The 18,921-nt window shown below is 44.9% G+C and overlaps 1 protein-coding gene across 1 annotated transcript in view; it reads right to left on the bottom strand.

Annotated features, from left to right (window-relative positions):
- Positions 1-18,921, bottom strand: part of Tmem132b (transmembrane protein 132B) — a 197,994-nt gene that overhangs the window by 28,668 nt on the left and 150,405 nt on the right. Inside the window, exon 7 of the mRNA XM_038344456.2 lies at positions 12,906-13,049. Coding sequence (XP_038200384.2) covers positions 12,906-13,049 — 144 coding nt within the window. The remainder of the gene's footprint in view (positions 1-12,905; positions 13,050-18,921) is intronic.

The following is an 18,921-nucleotide window of genomic DNA, read 5'->3' as shown; positions in this document are numbered from 1 at the left end:
GGATCTGTCCAGAAAACACTTGCACAGGCCAGTCATGGTGACAGGTGACCTAGATATACTGAGAAGAAAGGTTAGCGAGGTCCCTACTTCATCACACAGCTTTCGATCTAAGGGAAAAGGACTCACAAGGCCAATAAGCCAGCATTCTCCCACACCCTCCTGACATCAAACATAGACTTACAGGCACATTTGCTTGTGTGCAGTTTCAGGAGAGAAGCAGGGAGGAAAACAGCAGATCTAAGGAAAGACCCGGCCATGCCGCAGTCCCCCAGCACCTCTCTGCTGTCTGTGGCAATGCCCAAACCTCATCCTTCCCCTTAGCACTTACTGAGAGTCCTGAGTTTGCCAGGCACCATGGAAGGTACTGGGGCTGGGAGGTGACAACTGAGACATGTCTGTGGCCCTCAGGGAACTCATCTATCATTCCAAAAGAGATGTCAGATGGAACATTTTGTCCTAGATACTGTGAAATCATCAGAGTCAGAACAGATTTCGGCTGCAGCTGATACACAAAAAGCACCTGCCTCATTGGTGGTGCTGGAGAGAAGCTGACATTTGAGATGGCCGGTACCCCAGTTCCCTAAGAATTCCCTTGAGCACTTGTGCTAACCCCACACTATCCCGCACACATCTGCTTTAAACTAGCACCTCAGAGGTCGAAATCCTTCAATAAGGTGTGCTTGGCTAGCACAGCCATGCTATTATAGATACCACCTACATTCTGGAGAGTTCTTCTCCATCGCCGAGTGAAACAGTATATCCCACCCTCCCACGGGGGCCGCTGACACGAATAGTCATCTAGGTGCTGTAAGGGTCTGGCACCAACTTCTGACTCTTCCCTCCACGACATTAGGACAGATGAAGGGTGAGCTATGCTTACTCCAAGACCAGACAAAGACTCCTGTGGATTTAGCAAAAGTCAGTAAAGCTCGGCAGAGAGACACTGCCAAGGAAAAGCACTTCAGCTCTTTCCATTGTAATGTCCCCAACAGATTCTCTAGTGACAGCAGGACAGGTCCAGGGTGAAGAGTCACATACCTGCCTCCCTGCTATGCCAAAGTGCATACTTTTACACTTGACACTCCCTCGACTGTTGACTCCAATACAGACCCAATCTGTGTGCGCTGTTTAAGTCATTTATTTCTTTAAGACACCAGCAGCCCCCACAGCAGAAGCACAGCGGATGCCACTTTCTTGCAGCGTCACGCTCGGCTAGCTTTCGTACACAGCCCAGGACCACTTGCCAAGGGAATGATGCCACCCACAGTGGGCTGGGCTTGATTAACAGTCATGCTTACAGGCCAACCTGATGAGGCAAATCCTCAATGAGACTCTTTGATCTGCTTCTAAGCTGGGTCAGGCTAGCAGTTAAAGCCAACTGTGATAGTGATGGTTACTAACTTAGATAACATTAATACATCGGTATAATACCTATAACATAACATAAAGCCTATCAGATGTTCATTTAAAGATTTACCTTTCATGTACGTCAATCACTGCTCTGAAAAGTTGTTAGGAAAAAAATGGCAGAGGTTGACATTAGCCTTACCGCATAACGCCTGTACCTAGATACACCCCTGGATCTTACATGTGTGTGACCTGGTTGAACTTAGAGTTTGTTCCAATTAATCTGAGTTTCCTGAGGATGCCAAAGCAAAGCTGGTAGCACCACCCACCATCTAGTTACACTCAGGTCAAGTACCAAAAGACATTCGGTTTCCTTCCTTCCCACTGAATGCCCAGAAAGCTCATGACTAGAAGACAATAAATGTATCCACGCAAGTCATAGGCACCAGCTACCAGATCTGCCCAGGTCTCTGTCTACGGAAGGAGAGCAGCAGGTATTCAACTGCTAGAACGGGTGGGAAGGAAGCGCAGGTGCACAGCTCCTGGGAGAAGCTGGGAGGTATGCAGGTTAGAGCTGGCTCACTCCAAGATTGCCCAGAAATATGCAGAAGTGGTTCCCGGATGCTTAGTTCTTAATTAGAGATGCCAAAGACAGAAAGGAACAAATGCTCTAATTGATATTGGAAGCGTAATGAAGTTGACAGAACAAAAGGTTGAGAATACAGCAGTGTGTACACCCGGCCAACAAGAAATACATGACACATCTCCAACTAGAAACGCAACAATAAAAGTCCAAATTACCAGCATAAAGAAGGACAGAATTAGGCAATAACAGCCAAACTGCCTGACAACTTATTCTTAGCTGCATGGCTCCTGGCAATGGGGGGAAGGAAGGAAATTCATGCCCAGAAATAGACTAACAGCGGGGCTTTTTTATATGGAATTTTTTGTGTGAAGTATTGTGCATTGCAAGAGGGAAAGAAATGGCTTTAAATCTCTTTTGATTTTTTTTCCTTCTCTCCATGTTCTTTCAAGTAAAATTCACATCAGTCTGAGGCAGGTGGATTTGGGTTTCTATGACTTGAAACAACAATGAAAATAATAGCTGCTCATGCCAGAATTCATCCTCCATCTGTCAAATCCCCCTCCCTGTCTGTCACACCTGGCCAGCTCCCACTGCCTGAAGGGTGATGTCAACTCAAGTGTGTCTCCCTGAGGAGCCCACTCAGAACACACCTGCCTTGCATTTAATCTGCTCTGCAAGCCCAGTTACTTAGGGGGACTTTGATCGCACAAGCCTGCTGTGGGTGGCACACGCTGACCCAAGTAAAGCTGCTGCCGTGAGACTCACTGTCATTTCCCGTGGGGCTTGAGGGACCAGCTCACCACACAGCTCAGGAAGCCACAGAACATTTTATCCCTTTCTCTGACATTCACCTCCTCGCCTCTTCCCCTCCCACAGACCAGCTTCTTCAGAAGCAGGATCCTTCCCTGGGGTAGAGAAGTCTTTAAAATGTCAATGCCTTTTGATTAGCCTTTCAAAATCACATTATTATGAATCCACCTGATACCTGTAGGTTAGGGATGTAATTATGGCAGCCAAAAGTTACAGGAGCCATCTTCAAGGTCTGCATGAGTTTATATTTATCTCTCCCTGAGTGTGAGAAGCTGTCCACCATGGATGATGATGAGTTTTACTGGTTGGTTCTGGAAGCTACTGGTATAGAACATGCTGTGGTTTGAGTGAGAAATGTCCCCTACAGGCTCCCATATTTGAATACTTTATCCCCAGCAGGTGGCGCTGTTTGAAGATTTTGCAAAACCTTTAGGGGGCAGAGACTTGCTGGAGGAAGTATGTCACTGGGGGTGGGCTTTAAGAATCTACAGATTCGCCTGACTTCCTGTCCTCTCTTTGTTTCCTAACTGTTGATGCGATGTGGCCAGCCAGCCTCACACTCCTGCTGCTATGCCTTCCAGTACCTATTGAACCAATCCCTCTGAAACGGTGAGCCAAAATAAAGCCTTTGTCTCTTAAGTTGTTTTTGCCATGGTGCTTTTTGCTTGCTTGTTTGTTTGTCATGATGCTTTATCACAGCAGCAGGAAAGAAACTATGACACTCTGCAACTACAGACATATAATAAACACAAAACCACCACTCAGAAAGACAGATGCCCAATAATTAAGTCAATTTAAGATATGGAAATAGCATTTCACATCCATTCTTTCAAGACCTTTAAAGATACTCTTTATCAAAGGAAAAACAAAGCACACAGGGTCGCCTGAAAAGTAGGGCCTTTTCCCAAGTAACCCAATCTTAATCCTGAGAACCTGTGATTACACAGTACAGCAGGGAACCAGGGCATCCAAGAGATATATCCAAATCCTAGCCCCCACTGAGTGGGTGCTTGTTTTTTTTTTTTTTTAAAAAAAAGATTTTTGCAGATAGAATCTTAAAAATTTCAATAAAGGGTCATCTCAAGTTAGGATGGCCCTAAAATTCAATGACAAACCCCTGTATAAGAAAAGTCACACAGAAAAACAGTGGTAAGCTCACAACAATGAAGACAGTGAGAGAAGCTATACAAGCCAAGGAATGTCAAGAGCCACATTTCCTAGGACTTCTGGAGGAATCAGGGTCCGCACCAACACATTTATTCCAGATCCTGTTCTCAATAACTCAGAATAAACATCAACATCTTTCAAGTACCTGGTTTAATAATAACTTTTTATAGCAGCTCTTGGAATTAATGCATTGGACAAGGTGTCAGTGTGAGAAGTCCTTCTATGTTTTGCTTTTATTGGTTAATGAATAAAGCTGTTTCAGAGTGGCTTAGCAGAATAGAGCTAGGTGGGGAAACTAAACTGAATGCTGGGAGAAAGAAGGTGGAGTCAGTGAGAAGCCATGTAGCCACCACTGGGGAAAGACACCTCCTCTGGAGCCCACTGAAACTTTGCCAGTAGGCCACGACCTCCTGGTGATGCACAGATTAATGGAAATGGATTAGTTTAGGATATAAGAGCAAACTAGAAGTGTGCTTAAGCTATTGGACAAACAGTATTGCAAATAATCTCATTTCTGTGTGATTATTTCAAGTCAGGGCTGTCAGGAAACTAACAAGTGGCCTCCGCCAACAAAGGGTATTGAAGATTCATTGACAATCCTGAGGTGGCTTGTCAGGGTGACCCCCATGTTGTGAGAACAAATGTCTACTCACCTCAGACATGGAACTAACAATAGACCAAAGTCCAACTAGGTGAGCCAATGAATTTTATTGGGGTTACTTATGGGAATATGGGTGAGAGAGCACTTACAGGAGCAGAAATGACTCAAAAACAGTTGGATCACCAAAGCCCACCCCAACATGGGTAATAACTCAGTAAAGATGGGAAGCTAGAACTCACTGTGCAGCCTACAGGCAACTCAGTGGACTGAAGAGTGTTTTTTCCTGGTGGTTCAGTTGATCTGAGCCTCCTCTAAGCATCTCTCTCTATTGGTCTGTGATGATCTCTCAGTTGTATTTACTGACAGTATACTGTTGGGAGGGAGGGGCCTAGTGAATCTGGTCAGGTTCAGGGACTTCCTATAGCTACTTTGAGTTGTTTACTTGCTATCTTAAGGAGTTTCCCTGCAGGATAGGGTCTACTAACCAACACTCCATGTTGGCATTAAAGACCTTTATAAGGGGAGGTGGAAGGGTCAGAGTCAGAGAAGCAGGTGCAATTATGGACTCAGACAGGAGAGGAAAAAGAGAGGGAGAGGGAGTAGAAGGGCACTACCCTGTAAGCTTTCAAAATGGAGGAGGGTACCTGAGCTAAGAAGGTAAGTGACTTTTAGGTCTAAAAGAACTAGGGATGGATTTTATCAACATCTTCAAGAAGGAACACAGCCCTGCCAACATCCCTTAGATTCCTGCCTATAGAATAAGACAACAAATTTATATTTTAAGCCACTGTTACAGTTACCATAGAGACAGATGTGATAACCCTAACGACCCTTCAGGTATGGCTATGGGTTTAGTGTTGCTAAACTGCTGAGAACATTAATTCCCTATTAGCACTCTTCAGGGATCGGTACCCACTTGGCTGCTCTTCAAGAGCAGCTGATAGACCTTCCCATTGTGCCTGGATCAGGAGCTGTCTGTCAGCCAAGCTGCCCTTCTCCCAACAATCCATAGTCACTGAGGAGCCTGAGCTCTGGCTGCAGAGATCAGTCCAGCCACAGCTGTTTCCAGAGTCACTGCTCCTGTCTTGGCCACAAAATCTCCAAGCAGCTAGTACAAGCTTTGGAAGCTTCTCCTCTGAGAGAGCCAAGCCACAGTGTGCCACAGATGACCTGGTTCCTTGGAGTTATCCTTGCCCTGGACAGGAGGAGACACATCTTCCTAGAGTCTCAGCAACAAGACTCACTGATGTAACACAAGGCTTATGATTGGCCCTTGTGGAAGCCTTATGAATAACAGAGTTGGGAGGTAATGCATCTGCCAGGCTGGAGTGCCAATCTACACAAGCATTTCTGCCTCTCTTCTGATGATATGAGCAGGACGCCTACTGGTTTGGGAAGCATCTCACCTGGGGTTGCAATACCAGGGCCTCAAAGGCTCCTCTCTGCTGGTCTTCTGCCCCTGAGTGGTCTCTGTCTCAGATCCAGTGGGATGAAGCACTTTCAGGAAGAACAGACAAATACCTAGAGCATACAGCTTGAGGGCTACCAGACATGGCCACAATTACAGCGGCAGGAACATGGAAGAAGAGAATCCAATACCAAAGCTAAGGGGTGTAACACCATGAGGAGTGGCAGAGTTCCAGGAGTGAATTAAGGTAGAGTCTGGAAGAAGCTAAGACTGCAAAAGATGGCTTTCATAATCAGAAAGAAGAGAAGCTGAGACTATGCAAAATAAGAGGCTGTGAGGAGACAAAGGTGGTCACTGAGCCACGAAGAACCCCAAGTCCCAATCCCAGGAAGAGACTGAGAGCATTTCCAAAGGTTAATGAGCCACAGATTCTTACAGTCAGAGCTCAGGAGCTAGAATGCCATTCCAAACCCCAAGTAATGAATCTCTGCCTTGAGCATCTATAGCAAAGAGTCCCTGTCATGAGTATCTACAACAATGAGCCTTCTGCCTTGAGCATCTACAACAATGCATCTTTGCCTTGAGCATCTTCAGTGATGCATCTCTGCCTTAATCATCTTAGCAATTCATCTCTGCCTCGAGCATCTTTAGACATGCATCTCTACACTGGGCATCTACAGCAATGGGCTCCTGGCTTTAAAAGCAATATACTACTAGGATAGACCAACCATTGCATGTTTCCTTTGGATGTACACTTTTATGTATTCACCCCCCAAAATTCGATATTGAGACCTGGGTGCAAACAGATTTCAGAGTGGGGGGCCAGTTGCCCATGCCTGGGATAATTCAGTAGCCCTCTGGAAACATCCACCAGGAGACATGAAGAGAGGAAGCAAAGGCATTTTCACCTCTGAATGTCGCTCATCTGGATCTCTCCAACACTCTGTAAAGTTATACCATGCCCTTTCCTGCTCCAGAAAATTTTCTCATAGCCCAATATTTTTTTAATCAACTGTCTTGTTCTTCAGACATGGCTCAGTCAGTAAAGTATGGGAACATGAATTTGATCCCTTAGAACCTGTGTAAAAACCTGACCATTACAGGTATGCACCCATTATCACTCAATGCTGAAGAGATAGCCACACCTGGATCTCTGGGACTCACTGGTCAGTCAAGCTGAATTGGCCAGCTCCAGGTTCAAAGAGATGGTGTGTCTTAAACATGACAGAGAGTAACTGAGGAAGACCAGTGTTAACCCTGGCCTCTACATGCATGCATACACATGTGCACACACAGTAACACTCATTTTTTAAGCAACTTTCTTTAGAACTTCTTTTTTATTGATTTTTATTGAGCTCTACATTTTTCTCTGCTCCCCTCCCTGGCTCTCCCCCTCCCCTTCAACCCTCTCCCAAGGTCCCCATGCTCCCAATTTACTCAGTAGATCTTGTCTTTTTCTACTACCCATGTAGATTAGATCTATGTATGTCTCTCTTAGGGTCCTCATTGTTTTCTAGGTTCTCTGGGATTGTGATTTGTGGGTTAATTTTTTTTGTTTTATGTTTAAAAACCACTTATGAGTGAGGACATGTCTTTCTGGGTCTGTGTTACTTCACTCAAAATCATATTTTCTAGATCCATCCATTTGCCTGCAAAATTCAAGATATTGTTATTTTTTCTGCTGTATAGTGATGTGGGAGGTTCTTCTGTTTGAGTTGATTTCATTGGTTAATAAAGAAACTGCCTTGGCCCATTTGATAGACCAGCCCTTAGGAGGGTGGAGTAGACAGAACAGAAAACTGGGAAGAAGGGAAGTTAGTCAATCGTCATGCCTCTCCTCTCTGGGACAGATGTGATGAAGCTCTGGCCCAAGATGGACATGGGTTAGAATCTTCCCAGTAAGCCTCCACCTCGTGGTGCTACACAGATTATTAGAAATGGGTTAACCAAGATGAGAGAATTAGCTAATAAGAGGCTGAAACTAATGGGCCAAGCAGTGTTTTAATGAATACAGTTTGTGTGTTGTTATTTGGGGGCATAAGCTAGCCAGGTGGCCGGGAGCCGGGCGGGAATGCAGCCCACCAACTCATCACTACAGCATAGTACTCCACTGTGTAAATGTACCACATTTTCCTTATCTATTCTTCAGTTGAAGGGCATTTAGGTTGTTCCCAGGTTCTGGCTATATGCACATTTCCCTGGAGGAGCTTTGAGCTTTATTTTGACTACTCTTTGGCATGCCTCACACAATGACATTGGAAGATATCTCTCTGTAAGAACCCTGTCCACTATCTCATTTGGCCTCTTGTATCCTGCCCCCTCTCTTCCTAAGAGATAAGGAAGCTAGGCTCAGGGTAGTTACACAGTCTAACCAAGGTCAAACAGCAAGGAAGAATGGAACCAGGATCTGAACTCATAACCAATGTCTAAAATCTTAACCAAGGAACTCACCACACTACCATCCTTTTCTCTCCACTGAGAATGGCCCCTGTAACTGTCACCCTGAGGGCCTGAAAGGCAAGCGCACACTGCATCTCCCCCACATTGGCTCTTGGCGGATGTAAAGAGCATTATGATGGCCCCCTCTCCGCTGATGCATTGGCACCTTCTTCCTCTGCACCTCACGGCCCAGCTGGCTTCCCACCTCCCCCAGTCTTTTCTCCTGTGATTTGATTTCCAGAATCCTCCATCCCCTCACATCCTTCCTCAATCATACTTTTCCCACTGCCCCTTTCAGATTTTAAAGAAGACAGACCTTGCCACCAGAGTGATGGCGTGAACTGTAGTGTGTGTCGCATTATTTTATAAAAGAGGGGGCCCAAATAAAAAAACTCTCTACTTTCCTCCAAAATCTAAACCAAAAAATCAGCACGTAAGTGTGACATCCCTGCCGCCCCCACAAGGAGTTGAAACGAGGTGGTGTAGATTGCAGTGAGCAGCATTGACCTTCCACAGAAGGGACAGCCTCTGCCCGATTTCAGAAAAGTCTCACAGGAAGCGATGTAGACCTGTGGCCATTCTGCCTTGGGAGTTTTCATGGGCTAGAAATACAGATTTCTACATGAATTTGCCAAGTTTTTCATAATGGTGTGATGGCTATTCTTACTTGTCAAAATGAGTACATCTAGAATTAACTAAAACCTTAATGACTGGGCATACCTGTGAGAGGGTCTTTCTTCTGAATTAAATCATTTGAAGTGGTAAGAAACACTCCTAACCTGGATCTTTGAGATAGGACTCTTTTGAGGTGGGAAGAGGCAATTTGCATCTGGGCTGCATCTGCTGGCAGCCTATATAAAGGAAATGGAAGAAGGAATCGCTTTCTCTGCCTGTTTGCTCTTACCGGCAAGTCCATTCCCTCACCGGCATTAGCACCTACCTTTTTGGGATTCTGGTGTGCACTGAAGACTAGCTGAGACACCCAGACTCCAGGACTGAACACCTACTGGATCTTGGACTTCACATTCATTGTGAGATTAGCTAGGCCACAACCTATAAGCCATTCTGCTAAATCCCCTTTCTATGTAGAGAGATTCATTCTCTAAGTTCCGTTACTCTAGAAAACTCTGACGAATAGAAATGGTACTAAATTAAATAATAATAACAATAAGTAACTCATGGGCCAGGGAGATGGTTCAGTGGGCAAAAACACTTGCCATTAAAGTGCTGAGATTGAACTCTCAGAATCTACGTAAAATCAGGATGGGTACAAGTATCTGCAACCCCTGTGCTCTTGACAGGAGGAGGGAGGAGGAGACAGGAGACTCCTTGGAAGCTAGCTAGCCAACTAGCCTTGAATAAGCAACAAAACAGTAGAGACCCTGTCTCAAACAAAATGGCAGGCAAGGACTGACATCCAGGATTGTCCTCTGATCTCCACATGTCCACATCCACTGTGGCAATGCCCACCTGAACTCATACACACACATGAAAGGAAATAAACAACTTCCATGTGTATGAGTCCACACGCACACACACACACACATCCCTACACCCCTCTGGGCCAAGCCTGACCCTATGGCTGCAGTCAACTACAGATCCATTCTTGTACACCAGTTAGACCACCTATAGACATCAACCCTGGCAGCCTGTAAACTTTTTAGATCTCACCACTAATAATAAAGGTCAGGGCTTCCTACAGACAGACAGATACACACAGAGACACATGTAGACAGACACAGAAGAACAAACACACAGGTAGACACAGACACATATAGACAGACACACAGTCACGCAAACACATATAGATACACAGAGACACATAAAAAACACACAGTCACAACTATAAGGCTTGTCTCCTATTTTCTTTACTATGTGTTAGTTTCTACACTCTCACTAGATTCAGAGAGCATCTGGCCCCTTTCCAGCTGTTTGCACCTGTTCTCCAAAAGTCACAAGATCCCCAGGTCACAGGAGTGAGCCTGTTTGTCTCCGTAATTCCCATCTCGCCAAAATCAACACTTGATTCACTCCTCTAAGTTCCAGGCCCGATGTGTAGAAATGGCCGGGTAGCAGATCCAGGGATCTCTCCGGTGGAGTTAATGACTTGGTTGGTGTTGCGGCAACCCCTGGGGTGACACTGACACCGATGAACAGCCCTGTGGAAAATTCCATCCATCCTCCAGTCGCAGCAAAATGTATTACAAATACAGACAGAGAAACCATAGCAGATGCATCCGAGCCACTTAATTAAATCCCAGGGTCGCCAGCAAAAGCCTGTCTGGATGCAGCCCTGGGCTTCATGATCTGACAACTCACTCTATTTGGCTCCTCTAAAGAGTGGACCTTCTTCATGAGGCTCTCACAAGACAGCCAAGATAAAAAAACAAATTCATCTTCCAAAATATCATATCCTTTAGGAAGGACAGAGAGAGCTTTTGGCTCATTTTTGGGCATGGGAACAGTGATGCATGTGACAGTAATGGGATTCACAAATTTGGACTCCCTTCTCTGAGACAGAATTATCTAGAGCAAGAGAACAAGGATTCCATCCTGCAGGGCTCCACAAGGCTCCTGGGAGAGACCCAGTCTCAGGAGAAACAGAGCAAGTCGTTTGTTTGAGCCCATGTCAGTATAAACATTCAGACAGCCCCTCCCTAAGCCACTGCCGATGTCTCCTTTTTCTTGAATGATGTGGAGACAGAGAAATAAATGTACTGGGCTGGGAACAGGCTAAGTTGGTAAAGTACTTAATGGGTATGAGGACCTGAGTTCAGATCCCCAACACCAACATGAATAATTAAGTGTGTGCTTGTGATTCGAGGAATTAGAGACAGGAGGGTTCCCTAGGCCTCTCTGGCCAGCCCGTCTAGCAAAATCAGTAAGCTTCTGGTTCAATGAGAGAACCTGTCTCAGAAATAAGGTGGAGTGTGTGTGTGTGTGTGTGTGTGTGTGTGTGTGTGTGTGTACATTTTCATTGTCAGTCTGTCTCATACGTACCTACCTCCTGGACTCAGGTTTTTCTCAACTCTTAATATGGAAGGTCTTGGTTTGTTTAATCTGGCTTGCCAGATTAAAAACAGAACACAGGATTGCCAGGAGTCTTAGGGAAAGGCCATATTATAGGTTTTAAACCAGCCTGCTTTTGTCTTTGGGGACAATTCATGGCCCATGGCCAGGAAATAAACTATGTCACACTGGAGGCTCCTGCAGATTCCTATTCAATGAGACTTTATGGATCCAACACCCTCCTTTTTCAGACATACTCTAGACCAAACCCTGGTCTCGTGCAGGCCACACAGAGAAAGCAGCAACCTTTTCTAGACATCCCCTTGTTAGCCACCAGGAAGGGGCTAAGACTGACACCAAGGGCTGGCCAAGTGACTCAGCAGATCAAGGCACCTGCCTCTAAGTTTCATGACCCGAGTTCAAGCCAGGGACCCATACGGTGGAAGGAGGGAAATAAGTCCAGAAAGCTGTCCTCTGACCGCCACATGCATGTGTGCATCCATTTGTACGTGCACACGTTAAAAAATTAAATTAATCAATGTAAGTTGGAAAAGCCTAAAGCCAGATCTCCTTTCACCTCTGAACAGAAGCAGACATGATGTGAAGGGCAGGCTCTTTGGGTGCATTTGATTTTCCTACACTATCTGAGCAGATTGGAACTGGGAGCTCTCTGGGAGATTCAAAGATGGAATCTTTTCTCTCTGTGATCTTTGTTGCAAGAGTAATGAGCAACCAATGTGCTAAAAAGGTGTGGGGGGGACAACAGAAACACTAATCTCAAAGCTTCCTCACAGACAGCAAGGACAATGAAACTCCCAGCAGATTCTGAAAAAATTTGGAGCCAAAATATTCATTGATCAGTAATGAAGAGAATTGGGCAGAAGTACCCCGTGTCCAGATTTCTCAACTGCAAGCTGTGTGTCCCTCTGGTAGTATTCAAATTAAGCCAGGAGGTGCATGATGAGGTTTTTTATTATTATTTTAATAGTCATTTACTTTAATGTATATTAACAAAATTTTAACACATCAAGCTCCTGGGTTTTATTATCTTATAATGACCCTAAATTAGTTTTTAAGCCTGAGAAAAGGAGGCTTTTATCGGCACCAGACTTCAGCCAGCTGAGGCAGACAGCTGCTGCAGGAAAGCAGGGCACGTGAAGAAAATACATTCAGTAAATAACCCAACCGGGCATAGCCAGTTGGTAAAAACGGCAATGATGTATGGATTGCCCGAGTAAAGGATGCAGCCTGCTTATGAGAAAGACAGAGAGGAAGGAAGAAGAGGGAGCGGAGGACAAGGGAACAGATCATCACTTGAGACCAAGAACCAGAGAAGGAAACAGCAGCTTCTCTGTTGACACTAATCTCCTCCTCTGTGAGGTCATCTCCCTCCCTTCAAATGAAGGATATTCCGACAGAACATGCAGGAGATGAGAGAGAGAGAGAGAGAGAGAGAGAGAGAGAGAGAGAGAGAGAGAGCGCATGCTGGAGGTGAAGGGAGAGAATGGAACACATGAGCATGTGCGTTCCTCCGGTACCTTCACGACATCTTCATCGGCCGACCTGCATTCCACAGACTCCAACACATCCACCACAGATCCATCTTCTTGAACCCCCACGACCTTGACGGGAACTGAGACAGGCTTTCCGGTGAGGATGGCGGTGTTCAAAACTTCTGTGTCCTGAGCGAGAGAGCAAGGGGCACAGGTGAGCTAACAAGTGACAAGAGTGAGCAGGGGAGGGAGGGCAACCAAGCGAGCCACCCACCACCTGGACTCCTGTTAGGACTACGAAATCCCAAGCAGGCTCAAATGCTTGAACGTTTGGTTAAGCCCTGTTAGAACATGGGTCTGCCCCTGAAAGGCAGCGGTCTTTCTTGGACTGGAGAGATGGTCACTGGCTGGTCTTCCAGAGGACTGGGCTTCAATTCCTAGCACCCATACAACCATCTGTAACTCCAGTTCTAGAATATATGACATGCTGGCCTCCACAGGCACTGCATGTATGTGGTGTACATTTAAAAAAATGCAGATAAGACACTCATACACATAGAAAGAAAAATTTTAATTTATATTAAAATAGTAGTCACTATTTTTTGCAAACTAGCAGGGAACTTTATTCAAAAGCAAAATGCTCTTATAGAGCCAAAAGAAATACACTGTCAAGAGCCACCGTGGACCATAAGAATGAACGTGCACTTAAGAACCCAAATTATTGTCTTAGATTTCCTTTTGTGGGATTCAAAGGGAGGAGTTTAGTTAATAGAAGATATAGTATGAGTGGTTCACTATTTCAAATTATTAGTTTTCTTTTTTTGTTTTTTTTTCTGTATTTTGTTTGTTTCTCTTTTGAGTCAGGGTTTCTCTGTTTAGCTTTGGAGCCTGTCCTGGAACTCACTCTGTAGATCAGGCTGGCCTTGAACTCATAGAGATCCACCTGCCTCTGCCTCCCAAGTGCTGGGATTAAAGACCTGTGGCGGCACCACCTGAGTAGTCAGTCTCTTAAGAGGCCAAATCCTGCAGTGAAGATTAAGCCACACCCCTGCTTACAGCTCTTCTCTGAGTCGGAGTTAAGAAGCTGCCTCTGTCTCTCTGTGTTTATCTCTCTGTCTCTCTCTCTTTCTCTCACAAGTCCCTCTCCAGGTTTTAAAGGAAGCATCCCCTTCCCTTTATGGCTCTTGTCATGTTCATCTGCCACATATACCATATAGTTCATTCTGCTCTCCTTCCCACCTCCAGGGCTGATCGCGGTCCAGAGGCCCCTTTCACCTAATGCACCATGCTCCTGATGAACAGGCTTCCTTTTCCAAATCTTCCACAACTGCTCTATCATATTTAACAGCCAGCAGCAGTGGGCACTGTTTGAGACATTATGGAGCCGTTAGTAGGTAGGGTTACTAAAAGGGGATGGGTCCCGGAGGATAGAAGGTTCCAGAAAGTTGGGTGGGGTTCTGCCTCACACTGAAGATAATTTAGCCGCCCAACAGCTAAACTCTCATTAGTCCCCAGTGGCAGGGGCGCTGCCCTCCCTTCTCATCTTGCAGACATGACTGCCACTTGGCACAAGAATTATCTTCAATATTAATTAATTAGCACATGTACATCGGCAATTATGTGGTTTTGGAGGATTTTTTTGGAGGTGTGTGTGTGTGTGTGTGTGTGTGTGTGTGTGTGTGTGTGTGTGTGTAGACCAGAGGACAACTCCAGTGATCATTCCTCAGAAACCATCCACCATGCTTATTAAACAACATCTCTCACTGGGACCCAGGACTCTCTGAATAGACGAGGCTGTCTGGCCAGTCAATCCCAGAGCCCCCGTCTCTGCCTCCCCAGCAGTGACATTACAAGCACACACCACCACCTTGGTGAGCTTTTAATGGGGTCCCTGGAGACTGAACTCAGAACCACACAGCTACAGGTGCATTATCACTGAGCAAACCTCTCTCTTCAGTATCTTAGTCTTCGCTTGAGATTCACTCGGAAAGTGATTGCTCATTTTGGGGGACTTCACAGCACAGTGATTACAGACTTTCTATGCGGTTCAAATTAAGAAAACAATAGCACAAAGGGCCAGAGAAAACTGGCTGCAAGTAAACTCCTGCCTACCCCGCTGCCACCAGGACCTTCCTGCCCCTCACCTTCCAGTTCTTTCTGAGACTGTTCTCCAAATTCAGGCATGTGTGGCTTTTCCTCTCTCACTCTTGCAAACTGTTGGAATGCTGTAGGATTTATCTTCCTCATTTAGCTAGATCAGTCCATCTCATGGCATACTGGTTCTGTTAGAGTTGATCCCACCTGACCCCATTAGGCTTCATGAAAATGCACATGACCCTAAAAAAGCCAGGGAAAATATCCTAACAGTGTGTCCACAGTAGAAAAACCACACGCAAGACCAGGTTCCTGGTCAAGATTTCTTGATTCCCCAATGCAGCCCCACCTGAAGGTCACTCACTGTCTTTTGAAGCTTAGATAAATTTCTGCTTTAACTAAACTTCAGCTTCTCCTAAAGCCAGTTTGAAATGGATTTTATCACTTACAACCGAAAAGTCTTGTGTGAGACTAGGTGACAGGGTGGGCTCTAGAGAAAGAAGCCAGCTCATGCATCAGTCTGTGTCCTAGGGAAGCCCTTGGAGGAGACAATGATGCATCTCCCAGACTGAGTTTCAAGGGCAGCCACACATTTCCTACAGTAAGTCAAGGCTGACCCTGACTTCCAACCCTAGCGTATGCAGCTCAGTGCCTGTGTTTCCACATTTCGACTCTTCCATGAGTGGCTTGGATTTTTGCACCTTCCTTCCCCATCATCCATGGACAGACTCTTAATACTTCCAATGGCTATCGCTTCCATCCCTCAGCACACTGAAAAAGAAAGCGCCATGTTCAACATCACAGCAAAATCATCCACTGCCAAAGATACAAGGCAAGCATCTGTTGAGAGACATGACTCCTCGGCTCCTGATCTCGGAAGGGCTAGATTTCACACGAAAGTGTGCAGACCGCCTTTCAGAAGTGCATTTCCATCCGTGTTCAACAAAATGGCATCACAGAAGATGGCAGAGTAAGATGAGCAGAAGATTCCCTGCCCTGTGAAAGCAACAAAAGAGCTGACAAATACCATTGAAAACAACTATTCCAAATGGGTATGGGGCTGGGACACCGTTTACTCAAGAAACACAGAATCTTGGCTTTTTAAGCCAAAGGAAACCAGAGAACTCAGTGGCATTTTACCCCAAGCTTCTCTCCTCCTCTCCGGGGCTGCAGTGGTCTTGAACACTGGCATCTCACCTTCACAGAAAAGCCTGCAGTGTAGACACCGCTTGAGGGTGCAGCTGGAGACCTTCCAAAACCTCGAGTCACTGGAGGACCTGCCCGCCAAGCTATGTGTGACCTGAGTCCAGGCTCACCTGGTGGAAAAGTCTTCTACTCAGAGATGTTTGTCAAGCAGAATTATGGGAAATTGTTTAATCCCAGAGCTGTTGGAGGCCATGGACAACGGACAACACTTGATCAAAAATCTTATGGGGAAAACACAGGGAGTGAGAGGATGGTGGGAGCTTTAAAAGGCTATGACTGAATTCTGGGAAATAACAGATTAAAAAAAGTGACAGGCACATAGGGAGATTGTACATATATGATAGATAGATAGATAGATAGATAGATAGATAGATAGATAGATAGATAGATAGATAGTAGGTAGGTAGGTAGGTAGATAAATAGATATAGAGAGATAGAATATAGAGATAGATAGATAGATAGATAGATAGATAGATAGATAGATAGATAGATGATAGATAGATAGATGGGCAGATAGAATTATAGAAAGAGACAACAGTTAATAGAACGATAGACATATAGCTATATACACAGACAGATACACAGATTGATACATCAATAGAATAATAGAAACATAAGTAGATGAAACATGTACAGTGGTAGAACTATAGATATATCACAGATACAGAGATAAATACATAGACAGACCAATAGATACATAAATAAACATAATAGGTTGACAGAGAGATACATAGGAGTTAACATAGGTAGCTAGATAGATCTATATAGATAGATGAATGACAGAGTAACAAATGAATACATAAATGACAGATAAATGATAGACTGATGATAAATAAATGCTTGATGGTCCATATATAGATGATTAATAGATATGTGATGGTTTGAATGAAAATGCCCTCCATCAGCTCATGGGGAGTGACATTATTGGGAGGTGGGGCCCTGTTGGAGAAAGTGTGTCACCAGAGATAGATAGCTTTTGAGGTTTTAGAAGCTCAGCCTAGGCCCAGTGGCTCATTCTTCCTTCCTGTTGCCTGAGGATCTGGATGTAGAACCCTCTCCCTTCTCCAGCACCATGTCTGCCTGTACTCTGGCATAATTCTGCCATGATGATGATGGATTAAACCTCTGAACTGTAAGACAGCTCCCAACTAAATGCTTTCCTTTATAAGAGTTACTGTGGTCATGATGTCTCTTTACAGCAATAGAAACCCTAAGACAAGATATATGGATGGATAGATAGACAGATAGATGATAGATAGATAGATAGATAGATAGATAGATAGATAGATAGATAGATAGATGATAGATAGATAGATAGACAGACAGACAGACAGACAGACAGACAGATAGATATAGACAGGTGGTAGACGATAGGTAAACAGATGATGGGTGGATGGATGGATAAAGAGAGAGAGTGAGAGAGATGACATCAATATATAAATAGAAAGATAATTAACAAATGATTGAAGGTGTCCTGGCTTCCAGGCCTCAGAACAAGGACAGAGAAGAGTCTCACAGCTGCCCTGCACTTGACATGCAGAATGAGCAATGCACCTCCAATGCACAATGCTACTAACAGTAGCTGCAAGTAACTTCCTGATGCATTGACTAGAACCTCTCAGAGTAAAGATTCAAACTTACTGCAAACACACACACGCTGAGCCTTGGTTAGATCTTGTCTTCTACAGCCTAGCAGGTGATTTAGCCACTAAAACTACATCAGGGTGCTGGGGAATGAGAGCCACAGCTCTTACCACTAGAAAAGTGAGTCTTAAAATGGAAAGGAGATGCAGCGGGAACTCTGAGCACAAAGTAGATCGGGGAAAACGAGTGAGAGAACTCATGTGCTGAGCTTTATGTGTTTACGTGTATACAGTTGGGAGTGTATACGTGTGTATACATAAGGCTTTTCCTCACTTCAGTTCTCTGAGAGGCCATAGATGCAAAAATCAGACTCATTCAGTATTTATCACACAAAGTGCTGGGGTTTAAGTTCTACATACCATTCCCTGAATAAGAAGACAACAGGGCTCCATGGAGAAATGGTGGATTGATAGGCAGAGGGAAGCAAAGAGCAGAAGCCTAAAATATCTCATGCAGCCAGGAGGTAACTAAGTTCTCAAACAACAGAAATGTCAAAAAGGACACAGGAGACAGCATGAAGGGCTGTCCGTTGCCGACCAGGGACAATTTAACATCCCAGTAAACAATCATAGCAGCCAATTATAATCTATGGAAGAAAATGAGTTTCTGAATCCACACTGCTATGGTTAAACAAACAGCGGAGAAGGAAGCTGGGTCCTTGGGGTGGCATTCCGACTCCTAAATGCAAAGGAATCATGAAATTAGAACCCCACCACCTGGCAGCCACCATTTATGCCTTAATTGTCTCGGGTAAGAATCATTAATGGATTCCACGGCTGATTGGAAGTCTAAGAAACTGGCTATTTGCAGTGTCAGTGTCTTGGTGCAAGAGAAGTAACGATTTCCAAATGAAGCAACTGCAGCTCATCCTGATGATCAAAGATGCCGTCACTCGTGAAGGAATAGCCTCGATCTCGAAAAGGACACGGCGACACTTTGGAAGTATAGACCGAACTCGGAACAAAGACGTATGAACTAAAGCCAGCCGGGAGGTGTTCAACAGAGAGAGTGGACTGTGTAAGCATCTCACAGTCTGAGCGATAAAGGCTGAGAAAGTGCTATGGATTAGGGACAGGACACATGCAGTGTCCTGGACTAGGACCTCAGACTGGAAAAA

The sequence above is a fragment of the Arvicola amphibius genome, chromosome 10, assembly GCF_903992535.2.
Source record: "Arvicola amphibius chromosome 10, mArvAmp1.2, whole genome shotgun sequence".
NCBI classification, from domain to species: domain Eukaryota; kingdom Metazoa; phylum Chordata; class Mammalia; order Rodentia; family Cricetidae; genus Arvicola; species Arvicola amphibius.
The sequence above is the reverse complement of the archived record's forward strand: the minus strand, read 5'-3'. Positions and strand labels throughout refer to the sequence as shown.